The sequence below is a fragment of the Mixophyes fleayi genome, chromosome 5 (genome assembly GCF_038048845.1).
Source record: "Mixophyes fleayi isolate aMixFle1 chromosome 5, aMixFle1.hap1, whole genome shotgun sequence".
NCBI lineage: Eukaryota > Metazoa > Chordata > Amphibia > Anura > Limnodynastidae > Mixophyes > Mixophyes fleayi.
In genome coordinates, this window is record NC_134406.1 from 56,553,135 (window position 1) to 56,565,643 (window position 12,509).

Genomic DNA, 12,509 nt, shown 5'->3' on the forward strand with positions numbered 1-12,509 from the left:
ACAGCATATAAAAAAAAAAATAAAAAAAAAAAAATACACAATGACCTTCCACGTGCTTATTTCTTAAGTTGCAAGATAGATATACACACTAAGGTTTAGTTTAGATTTTCTTCCTTAAAGTCATCTTTACTAAACTATATACTAAAATGGTTACACACAAAATATATTTGTGGTATAAAAAAAAAAAAAATACTGAAGACAGTCTAAAATAAAAGCAGCTACAACTATATTGCTACTAATTGCAGCAGATATTTAATGTGCAGACCGGACCACAATGAAACTGGAACGAACATTTCTCAAAGTAGCGGCCGCAAATTATGGCAGTCTCCACAAACATACATTAAGGAAAGGACTATACGTCCATGTCACTAAATGTATTTGCCACCAAAAACTGGGTACATACCTATAAATAAATGAAACAAACAATACTTTTCTATCTCTGGCGCTTGCAAACCAGAGCACGCTGAAAGTGCTTTAGTTTTAACTACAGCATTAACAGTAATACCTGCAACATATACAAATCCCAGGTATCAAAAGATGCATATGAAGCTTGTCACTAACATCTTGCACAACACAATATCATAAGTCATTTTCCCAAGAAGGAAGCAAGGATAGACATTCTGATTTATGCTCCCAGAGGGGGGTGGAAACTCTGAAAATCTTCCTCACTTTCCCTGAATGGAACACAGAAAACACTTGAAAAATCAGCAAATCCCATGTGCAACACTGTTCCACAGTCGTCATGGTGATTTGTTCCGTGGTACCATGGCTGATACTGTAAAAGGAACAATGCAATTCACTGCAATATGTTAAAGTAGCTGGCAAGCTTTCACTTTCATTTTATTTCTGCATCAATTTGTACATTTTGTTACTATAAAAAAAAAAAAAAAAAAAAAAAATCCATCTATATTCGTGAACAAGGTCTTTCCATGACAAAGTACTCTAGGGCCATTCACCAAGATAAGAGGCTGGAGAACTGCTAAGCTCCGTAGCAGCTTCAAAATATTTGGTAAATAACCTTCTTTGCTGTCTGCTGAATCAGCACAGAAATAATGGTTTATGGTAAGTTGCACTGGACAAAAGCCAACAGATCAAGGTCTTTTTGTGTATATATAAACCACAATTGTGACAAATTTTTTTTAGTGCAACAGAGCCTACAGTTAAAGTCAACCAAGCCTAAGGGAGTGAAAGGGTGAATCCATAACTAGATGAAATACTGCTTTAGTATGCTACCAAGTCTATTACATACATCGACCTGGGATTTGTCCAGGCATGTAGAGTAGATCTCACAATGTACACATTCACTGTTTTATAAAACTAATTTTTGTTCCAAAGCTATACACCATTGTACACAAGGAATCAAGAGAACCATTTTTGAGACCAAATACACAGTACCAACAGCCTGCATACAGCAGGGGGAAAAAAATTAATAAGTAAGTGATATTTTGCCTGTGTACACCACTCAATATTCACAGCTTCCTTAAAAACTACTGGCAGCTAAAAATTTTGAGCACCCAAGTTTTACCAATTGTGTTTAAATTTTAGCGTTTGCACATACATACAATATATTTCTAGAGACACAGTTATTGATCCTGCTAGCATACATAAGTATATATTTTTAAATATTTTGTCATGTCTAAAAAAAAAAAAAAATGTATACTTTGTTTTTTGTTTAATTTTCTTAATATACTAACATTTACATTTCAGACACACTTCCATCCTATGATATTTGTCTTAAAAATCTTAGTGCACAGAATCAGGCTAGCCAGTTCAATAAACACAAAAACAAAACAAAAAAAAAAAACACACCCTCTTTGCCAAACGCGACATTACCTCAGGAATGCAATGGTCTCAATTAAAGGACTAGAACAGGCTTCAGAAACCTTAACTGTGGCATGTTGTGACTTGTAGCCCTACATCTGGAGAGCCATGTGTAGCCTCTCTGGCTATGAGGATACTTAAAACAAAGATACAGTTCAATTAAATAGAACTGTAGCGGTAATCTTCAAAATACATAAAGGTAAAAAAGTTCGAAACATATGATTTTAGCAACAAGGCTTTACAATGGTGGAATCTCACTTCCAGTCATTAACCCTAATGAAAGGCAAACAGGAAATCAGTTTAAAATGGCTGACAACAGGTTCACAGAAATGGACGCTGATCATTCTTGTGAAGCTATCTAATCTCCATGTGTACGCTGCCCTTAAAACAAAGGCATTATCTGCAGTAGTGGAAAAGTGAAACATCCAATGTAAATATAGCAAGAGAAGGTTGTTACATTAGCTGTTCTCAATTATCCTGATAAAGATGTACATCCCATATGGTATAAAAGTCAAGCTATACCTATATATAAAGGAAGGCTGCCTAACATTTACAGAAAAGCATGCTATAAAAGATAAGCCTAAGTAACTTCTAGATCTGAATCAAGATTGAAGTAATTAGTGGGAATAGTAAGATTACCTCATTCTAAAACAAGGTTTCTATGTGCATCTACAAACAGATTAAAAGAAAATGTGCACTTCTGAAAAACCTCCCCCACCATTTTCTGCCCTCCCCCCACATGACTGACCTCGGCTTTTACTTGATGCTGGTCTGCAGCACTTATATGAAGTCAGCCAATGCAGTTCACAAGGGAGGACAACACAGACCCTCTACTCCAATTTAATGTATAAATAGAAACAGATCTATTCAGTCAGACTGAACGAACCAAGTCTTATTGCAGCGACTTGAGATAAAGCCATGTAGTACAGCTTCTAGCAACGGTGAGGTCTGAAGGGAAGGAATCTATTTGCCAGCATTGAGCAGAACATAGAAAGGGGGTGTGAAAAAAAAAAAAAAAAAAAAAAAAGAGAGAGGGGGGTGTCAGCTTTAAAAACCATACTGAATCACATTTCAAAAAATGTAGATAAGTGACTAATATCTCCCTTTGGCCACACAATTTTATCCAAAAATGGAACAAGCGCCGAGTAGTACAGGCATCACTATTAAATCCTACCTTGCTATCAAGTGCTAGGAAAATATATGAAGTAGGGGAGAGGATGGCTCATGACTGGTGCCACAATTGACCAATCGCATGTTTCCTGAAGCCACAACACCACACCCCTTTCAAATAAGTCAGGGAACTCTATAGCGCTGACCAGATCCCCTTTAAAAGACTGCAATAATAAAAAATAAAAAAACATAATACTGTTCATAACTCTACATTTCACTAAAGCTTTGCTAATTTTTAAGAAACCCATGCAGTGCATTCTTCTCAATCCATCAAAAATGCACACGTGCTACAGAGTGGACCAGTGAACAAGTTGGGGTAAATGAAAAAAAATCAAACAGTAACATTTACCCTCCCACTAAGCCACCCATGGTCTTACTAGGGATACATGTAGTCACCATTTCCAACACCTAGGAAACTGCACTTCAAGCACTCATATTACAGCACTGACCCACAACTCTCAAACATTCTTTTTTAAAACGTGAAATACACTGAATTTTAAAATGAAACTTTTAGCTATTGTTTCTGCCCTATAAGTCTTACCACACCAACTTCAGGATTAGATTCTGGGATTAAAACCTCATGACTCCAGCTAGCCAATCACAGTCAGTCATTCTCATTGAGTAATTTTACCACGAGTCCTAGTGAATATTTATGCAGCGTCAGGACAGTTGTGGCAATAAGACAACTGTATCCAGAGACCAGCATGAAGTAATGACCACCAACATATAACATACATAACCCACCCAGAAGTCAACTTATTGAATAGTCACAAATAAGAGCAATCTTTAAAGTATATTTCTGGCAACTTTTGAAAACTTATCCATCAATGTTTTTGTTTACTTCCGATATTACAATAGCCAAGAACAGCACAGCCAAGGTGGTTCTTCAATCTTTTAACACTCAATTATTAAAAAAAAAAAAAAAAAAAAAAAAGAGATATAAATACAGAGGCCAGAAGCAAACTCCAAAATGGCTGCTCCACAAAGTAAAGAGCTACTTGCAGAATAGGGGTTATAAACACGTCGTTAGTCAGTATTTTATTTACTGGGTGGTTACACCAATGCATGACACAGCACACGCCAACACAGACAAATATAAAACACAGATATGTACTGAAAAAACAACTCCATGTACAAATATTGCCATGAAAAAAAAAATGCAACAGCGGATTTTTTAATTGATTTGCACAGTCACCTAACGTGGACAATATAAAAAGGTTTGAATTTTTTTATATATATATTTTTTAAATGGCAATTTTAAAAGTTTTTTTTTGCTTTTCTTCTTACAGCATGCTGCTAAAGCACCACTACACACAAGCGACAGATCACCAAGCCAAATGCATTGGTGGCCCCGCAGGATATGAGCTGCTTTATTGTCATAGGACATGCAGATTGCTTGAATATAGTCACTTAAGTTACCATTTCCCTTCTCACTGTTGTCCTGCAACCATACAAATCAAATCTGGTATATTTACATAGATGGCCTAGAAATATGAAAGAATATCTGGAAAGATCATACACTAGAAATATGGGGACATCCTGAAAATCAAGCACTTCAACAAAATAAACCTCTCACTGTAAAGCCTTATGTAAAAAAAAAAATGCATAATTTGTACACTGTATGCTTTATGTGTGTAGTGTGCTGTTCTGACATTTCCTTGTCACTAGTAATTTTGAGTCAGACACATTCATATAGTAAACAAAATTCTAAAGTGGTCAAAAACAGAAAGTCAGTGACAATTTCGAGAGACAAAATGGAGCACAGCATCCAAATATAAATTGACACACACCACACCACCAACCAAACGAAACCAGCAGAATAAGAATATATACTGATTTTGATCCATTAGGTGAAAATCCACAATGGACAGATTCCCCATAAGATATTTTTCATAACTTATATGGTGTCCAAATTTGTAGATTAAAAAATACAAATTTTGTTCTTTATTCTATATAGGGGAAAAATACTGTGCACAACAAATGTGTACAATGGGCCTTTACAGCTTTCAAACACTTAATACAAGGAACGGAAATAATATTCTGAAATTTTTTGTCGTGGATTCATTAAGGTCTAAACATTACAAAAAAAAAAAAACCTGCATTCCTACAACATTCTTTGGAGACTCCAGTAGTGTAATCAGGAACCAACACTGGGCTGGAGCCATGATACACTGCACTCCCATCCCCCATGCAGCCACTATCAGGAGAACCTTGACAAGGCCCCCTTTTCTATAGCAGTGTGTTTTAATGCTTCAATAAGCCTTCTGCAGCACCATATTCCCAACCTGCCTTTCACAGCAGGTATAAAGGTCATTCCAGCAATGTGGGAGTGTCCACGTCAGATCTCCAAAGTCCCAACATGGCTTGGAATGCAGTGGCTGCTGGGCCTAAGAATTTTACTTTGCATAACAAATCAAGCACACTTTTCTATGATTGGTCTTCTGAATTCAGCTCAACTTTATGGCAACCTAAACTGACACCACCTATTGACCTTTCCTTATGCGAGGAGGATATGGATTGCCACTTCCCAACCCCCCTCCCTGCCCCCATAATGCATAGCTTGAGCTGCTCCTGAAAGAATCAAACTAATGAGGAGTGGTGGGGGGAGGGTATAGCTGTGCATTCACAAACACACATGGTATGAGCGAATGTATAACTCTCTCAATCTGCAGGGGGGAGGAGAGACATTTTCTGAATTTCATTCATTTTACCCAACAATAACTAGCAAGTTCAAAAAAAAAATAATTATATATATATATATATATATATATATATATATATATATATATATATATATATATATATATATATATATATATATATATACATATACATACACACACACACACATATACACACACACATATACACGCACACATACACATATATGTATACACATATATACATACACACACTATTTTTTTTAAAAAGGGGTGGGAGACACAGCAAAACAGAAGATGTCGACCGAGAGAGGAGGCCTCAATGAAAGACGAACCTTAGATTTTCAACATACCAGCAGAGTGGGTGGGCTTTGACTGGGTACACATTTACCATGCGAACATCAAACAAAGACCTTACCCACCACCCATACCTCATTTAACCCTACAAGCACAGAGGTGCTTAATAAATAGAAAACAAAAATGTAGATAAATGAAACCACTGCTCACAAAATAAAACACAACAAAATAAAGTTCAGTAGAATGTTGCTCACAAAGGCATAATACACAACTTCAGCTTGTATTAATATCATAAAAATCAAAACACACAGGAAGAAACTACAATAAAACTACCCTCGTGAGACGGAAATACTATGACAGGACATATCAGTGTATAAAATGTCTGTTATAAGGAAATTGGATTAATTAAAATATACACTATATTAAAGGACACTGTTTAATATGCCACTTTTTCTAAGTCTAGGTTATTTGATAACTCCCAGTTTATTTTATTATAAACTTGTTATAGTGGAAACAAGGAAATTAAAATGTTGATCCCAATTGTGACAAAATGATGTCAGGATTAACAATCACACATGATTTCTCATTTAAAAATTAGAATGACAAATATAAGATATAAAAAAAAAAAAAAAGTGAACACCATAGTTTGAATTATATCATATTTTAAAGAATATGCATTTAAATGTAATCTAAAAAGGTACACATAAGTACACACACCAGTTAATGTTTACATTTAGATTAATATAAAAGGTATATATAAAAAAAAATAGCAGCCACCCTTCCCACTAATATACGAATTATAAAAAAAAAAAAAAACACACACAAACACCCCCCCCCCCCCCTCCCCCCAAAACAGAAAAAGAAACAAACAAAACCAAACACACCCAGATCCTGAATTGGACCATAAAATGACAACAGGTTCGGTGAGAGGCCCACTCTACATGCAAAGACAGACCCACAAGGCAACAACGTGCAAAGAATGGGCAGGAGTGCTTCAAATAATCCCAATTTTCTTTTTCAGGGCTACAACTTTTGAAGTGCAAAAATCACAAATTTGCATTTCAAGCAAGTCACACATTTATATTTAAAATTTATTGATTACAATAAAATCTGACCAAGCAAACAAGAAAAAGGGTGGAAGGGAGATAGGCTAATTGATGTAGTATACACGTATCCCCCCCCCCCCTCAAAATATGTTACAAATATAGCACATTCAAGTGTAGACGTACTACAGAATAAGGTCACAATTGACCTTTAACCCAAAATCATACTATGTGTATATAATGTAACACTAGCATTACACCAGATGATGCACAAAATGCCACCAACGTAAGCAAATACATATAATATATGCTCATAGATTATAGTTTATATCACATGCTATGGTTCCTCATGGCATAAACATTTATAAATTTAATTCAGTGAAAATCCTTTCCAGTTCCACAAACATCCATTTTGTTACACTGATTTAAACAAAATGTTGACATCAACTGATTAGCAAATTAAAATTTAGGATGCCTACCATGACCAGTACTGTTAGATGGTTTTAAGATAGGGGAGTAGAAAATAATTACACTGAACTCTCCCTTTAAAACTAAAGATTAATCAGATTATTTACCTCTGCCTTTTGGGAACTGAATGTTCAACTTCTATAACTTTGCCATGCAGCTCCACTTTCCCTGAAACAAATAAATATATAAGGTTAGTGTTCAAGGTTTAAATGGGCGACAAACAGGCCACCTTACCCCCCAACCCCCATGTACTTCCCTTTCTGATGCTTTGCTGCATTCAGCAGGGAAAAAAAAGGCAGAGGAAGATGCAACATGTTTCCATCTACAAAAAAGAGGGTGTAGCTACAATCTGTATTGACACCCAGAACCTGAATAATGTATCAGATAAGATTAAAAATACATACAATGTATGAATAATTGTCTTAGCAAGAAAATAAGCAGCGTTTGATATTTTTTTTTTTTTCAAAGGAAGCGGCAGCTAGAGTGAGATCAGCAGTGCAATAATGAATAATTAAATACCAGAAATGGAGGAGGGGGGTGTGATCGTTGGCTGTAAAAGGATGAGTGAGAATGGTACGTATTGCAGCTGGGGTTGCTTTAACCAACAGCTACTGTGCTTTCTTACACAGCCCTCGATAGCATAAAGATTAAATAAAGCAAAGTATGGCTTGGTGGAGCCAGTGGTGAGGAGAAGCTTGCTCAGCGACACTCGTGATCCAGTCATGTGCGTGTTTACGCGTCTTGGTTTGCAGATTTTTTTTTTTTTTATGAATGAGCCCCACACCTTTCTGCAGCTCAAAACCTGGGAAACCAAAAGGAGAACCCCTCCCCCTGTGCCCCTACCCCCTATACACAAAGCCACGTTTGGATCACCAACGTAACCACCTCACTTGCTCAGTTTCCACTGCAAATACACATATTGGTGGCGTGTGGGCTGACCATTGGGTTAGGCTGCAGTGATACATAGACATGGGGTGTTCCCAAGGAAGGTTGTTATGGGGGTGTGTGGGGAAGGGGGGCGGTAAGAAATGTAAAAGTCACCTGTACGCATTTTAGATTTCACACAACAATAAATTAGAGCCGTCCACTAACGCTGTATTCTCTAGCAATGGAGAGTTCAGCAATGTTTATGTATGAAAGGTTAGAACTATAGGGTTCGCTCTGGAACACACGTAAACAGCTGCCTACCCACCCACACACTATATATATATATATAAAGTTAATCAATAAAACCTGAGAACGGCGATGTTATCCACGGCAGCAATTTTACACCGGCCACTTAGTGGGCCACCACCCACGCCAGTTTATCTAACGTGGAAGGTTGGGTGGGTTCAGATAGCCGCACACCAAAGCTGGCTAAGAGTAAAGTAATGGGGAAATAAATGGCTCGGGCGAAGTTGTTGTCCGGCTGTAGATCCAAGTGCCGGCTACACCTAGGACAACCGTGAGAAGTCCGTGGAGATCAAGACGACCTAATACAGCCATAACCCGTAGACTTCACGAAGTGCGTTAAGGGTGCAAAAGTAACAGCAGTGAAAGGGCACAAAACCTTATCCCAGTTATAATAACCACCGCACCATACAAACAGCAACATACGTGTTATAGTGAATGTAGAATGTACCAGAGCTATCACAACATCCTTATAATGAATTAAGGGGGGTGCGTGGGCCCTTCTGCAGCATGCGTGCTTTAAATCACCCTCCCAGCCACCTCTGCAGGTCAACAAAGTTGGGTGCGCGCCCCTGATATTGCGCAGGGTGCTGGTAAGGAACGCACAGGTCAGGGCGCACAGGGTATGTGCCCCCTGACCACACTAGTCTGGTCCCCTGATGCCCGGCCTCCCACAGCGCTTCCCCCCGTGCTGTATTACCTGAGAGGGTGTCGATGGCCTTCATTGCCCAGTTCTCATCTGGACAGTCCACAAACGCGTATCCAGTCTTGACCAGAAACTGGCCGGTGAAAGGGATCTTAGAGTCCTTGAAGAGACTTTCCAAATCCGGGGGGCTCACGTTTTCGCTGAGGTTTCCAATATAGAGCTTGTTCATTTTAAAAACAACAAAAAAATAAAATAATAATAAAAAAAAAATAATAAAAAAAAAAAAAAAACGAAATCGCCCCCCAAAAAAACCCAAACAACCCTCCGTACTGTTTGCACAGGGGAAAAAAAAGGGGGCGGTGAACGTTGCTGAAGAAAACGAGTAAATCAGGTCTGTGGTCGCTGCTGGACTACAAATATCGAATTGAGAGGGAAAAAGAGCAATTTGGGCTGTTATCCGGATGTGCCGAAAAAAAAAAAAGGAGAAAAGCAGCTTTTTGACTAGAATGGCGGGCTGAGAAAGAAAAAGGAGGAGGAAAAAAAAAACTACTTTTTGTCTTCCCCCAAATCCTTTTGGCAGGCAGACTGTGAAAATGTCACTCTACGTTAATGTAGGCACCGCCTCTAAATAAAATCGAGAGGAAGAGGGGGGAAAAATCACTTTAATATTCCGGCTTTTTGAATGAGCCACGTGTTCAAACTACAAATCAACTTCTCACGTGAGGACTCCCAGCTTCTCAATTAGATAGTAGATTTGGGGGAGAGAAGAAGGGAAAAAAAAAAGTCAGGGAGGGGTGGAAGAGAGAGATTGGGTAGAGGGACAAGGGGAAGAGGGGAGGAGAATGAAAAAAAAAAAAAAAGAGATGGAGATGAAGGGGGAGGGGGAGAGAAAGAGACGGCAGGACAAGTTTGGATGGGGGGTTGGTTGCTGGATTCCTCTATGTATGCATGTATGTGAAGGAGGGGGCTATAGGCTTAAGGGAGCGGTGCTTCGGCTACAAGAAAGTGTCTTACGCTATCTAGTAATGCAAGGGGGTGTTAATAAGCGGCTTGTTAACCCTATGGAAGGACTGCCCTGGCATACAGGATCTACGCTTACCACTCACCTGAAAGGAAGTTTAATGTATCTTAGATTGATTTTATAGGACACAGAATATAATAAGGAAGGGAGACCATGTACATCTCTCTCCGCCCACGCCCTCTCTCCCTCCTCCTCCTCTTTGGGTGTGCGTAAAAAAATCCCTCTTGCGAGAGGGAGGAGGAGGTCGTGCAGTTCCTCTCGCTGTTTGCCAATATGGCTTGAGGACTTTGAATAGGTAGATCGCTTTCAAGAGTGAACGAGGGGGGATGGAGACGTGGTTGTTGGAGGGGGTGTGGTGTGCTTGAAGGCTGTAGTATAGAGTGATCATATACCACACTGCCCTAGCCTACATATATATGTATACGCTGCAGTAAAGCTGTTCGTGTTTGGTGGCTTTCTGGGATCCTGAATGCAATTGGTTCCTCAGCGATTTATCATCATCATCATCGTTATGTGTCAATGGGTTAGACAAGGGGGCTTGCCATCGCCGGGGCCCACGTATGGTGATTTTTATTTTATTTTTGAATGTTTGTTTTACGTTACTTTCAGTCTCCTCCGTGCTGCTGACCGTGCCATCGCCGTGAGACAACACATTAGATACATTTTTAACAATGGATATGAGATGTGTGCTTCAGCTTGAGACATTTGTAACTGTTCCTTGTCCAATCAGCGTGAAATTAAAGTATTTAACACATGACTGTTCCTCTGTGTGAGTAGGTAGCGAACACTCCATGGACTTTGTTGTTGGCGCACAGAGCCATTCATAATTTTTCTGCATTTGTAAAAAAATACAATGGTGGGTCTGTGGGGGGAGGGGAGAGGGATGGGAAGAGGCTGCCTCTAGTAAAAACAAAATGTTGAGTGGAGGTGCAAGAATCTTCACTCACATTAAAGCATTTATTTCCCTCACAGAGAAGGCTCACTCCCTTGCCTCTGCTTTCATTTGTTCACTTGTTGCAGATTTAGTTTCACTATACTAAGTTCGACATAAGAAACCTGTAAGTACTAATTCTAGTTTATATGCATAGGGAGTTCTATAGGGGAAAAGTGTTACCACCAAGCAGAATTAAGCAATAGTTTTATTTTGTGTTTGTGTGTGTGTGTGTGTGTGTGTGTGTGTGTTTTTATTAATCTTGTTTTTATTTAAAGGATACGAACTGTATTGTGATTTGTATCACAGATCTAGAATGTATTGATACTGGAAACTAATAATTGTTTTTAATTTTGCTACATGTGTAGATTGTTATTAATTTGTTTTTCCTTCTTTAACTCTGTTTTTTAAACACAAACAAATTCAAACTCACGCAGTAGACAGATGCCTGTACATATAAGAGGTCACTATGTGTGCATATATTTATTTATTCAATGTATAAGTTTACTGTACATGATATGAACTTGACATATTAAATTAATAGTGCACATTTTAAAAAAAATATTTATAGTTTTCAGTCACTTAATGTATATATTTATCCCAATCAATGTGCAAACTATGAGTGTGTTTAAGTAAAATGTTTTCCTGACTGCACCTACGTATTTATGTATATAATACACACACAAGTAGATGTTTTTGAGTTTGTATTTTTTTTTATTATAATTATTTGACATAAGTATCTAAATATTTTGTTTTGGCTTTTCTAAAAATTGAATTTACAATTCTATGCCACCTTATCTACTGCTGTAAGCAAGCAAATATAGAATTCAGTTAAGTAAATTTATACCATGGTGAAAGAGGCCTGATACATTCGTAATTGTATGCATAGGTATATGTTTAAATATGTACGAGTATGTTATAATTGAGAAGGAGCTACACTAGCTTAAACTTGATATTAAAATATTTGTATTTATAAAAAGTTTTAGTTGTATTACAATCAAGTTATGTGGTTTTAGTCATATTATAAACAAGTTCTGTGGTCATAGATTATATATAAAAAAAGGCAATAATCAAATTTGATTATTCCAATATTATTGTTAAATTGGAAGGCAATAAAAAGATTAGGATGGGTACATGATAAACTATAATTACGTATGATAGAGAGGGTAGGAAAAAAAACAAAGGCGTGGTTTACAAACAATGAAGCATGTCAGTTGAGTTTTAATAGTATTTATTAGACAATACTCTATCAAAATATCTAATAAATATACTTATCAGGGTA

The 12,509-nt window shown here is 37.6% G+C and overlaps 1 protein-coding gene across 2 annotated transcripts in view; it reads right to left on the bottom strand.

The window, feature by feature from the left end:
• IGF2BP3 (insulin like growth factor 2 mRNA binding protein 3) overlaps positions 1 to 10,454 on the bottom strand; it is a 58,507-nt gene extending 48,053 nt beyond the window's left edge. Inside the window, exons 1-3 of one of the 2 annotated variants that reach the window (XM_075212228.1) lie at positions 10,382 to 10,454; positions 9,330 to 9,495; positions 7,567 to 7,627 (exon numbers count right to left, since the gene is read on the bottom strand). In XM_075212228.1, the coding sequence (XP_075068329.1) occupies positions 7,567 to 7,627; positions 9,330 to 9,354 (86 nt within the window). In that variant the 5' untranslated portion in view covers positions 9,355 to 9,495; positions 10,382 to 10,454. Of the gene's footprint in view, positions 1 to 7,566; positions 7,628 to 9,329; positions 10,362 to 10,381 lie in introns of those variants that run through there. The other variant, XM_075212227.1, reaches the window with a different exon arrangement.
• Positions 10,455 to 12,509: the final 2,055 nt, after the last annotated feature.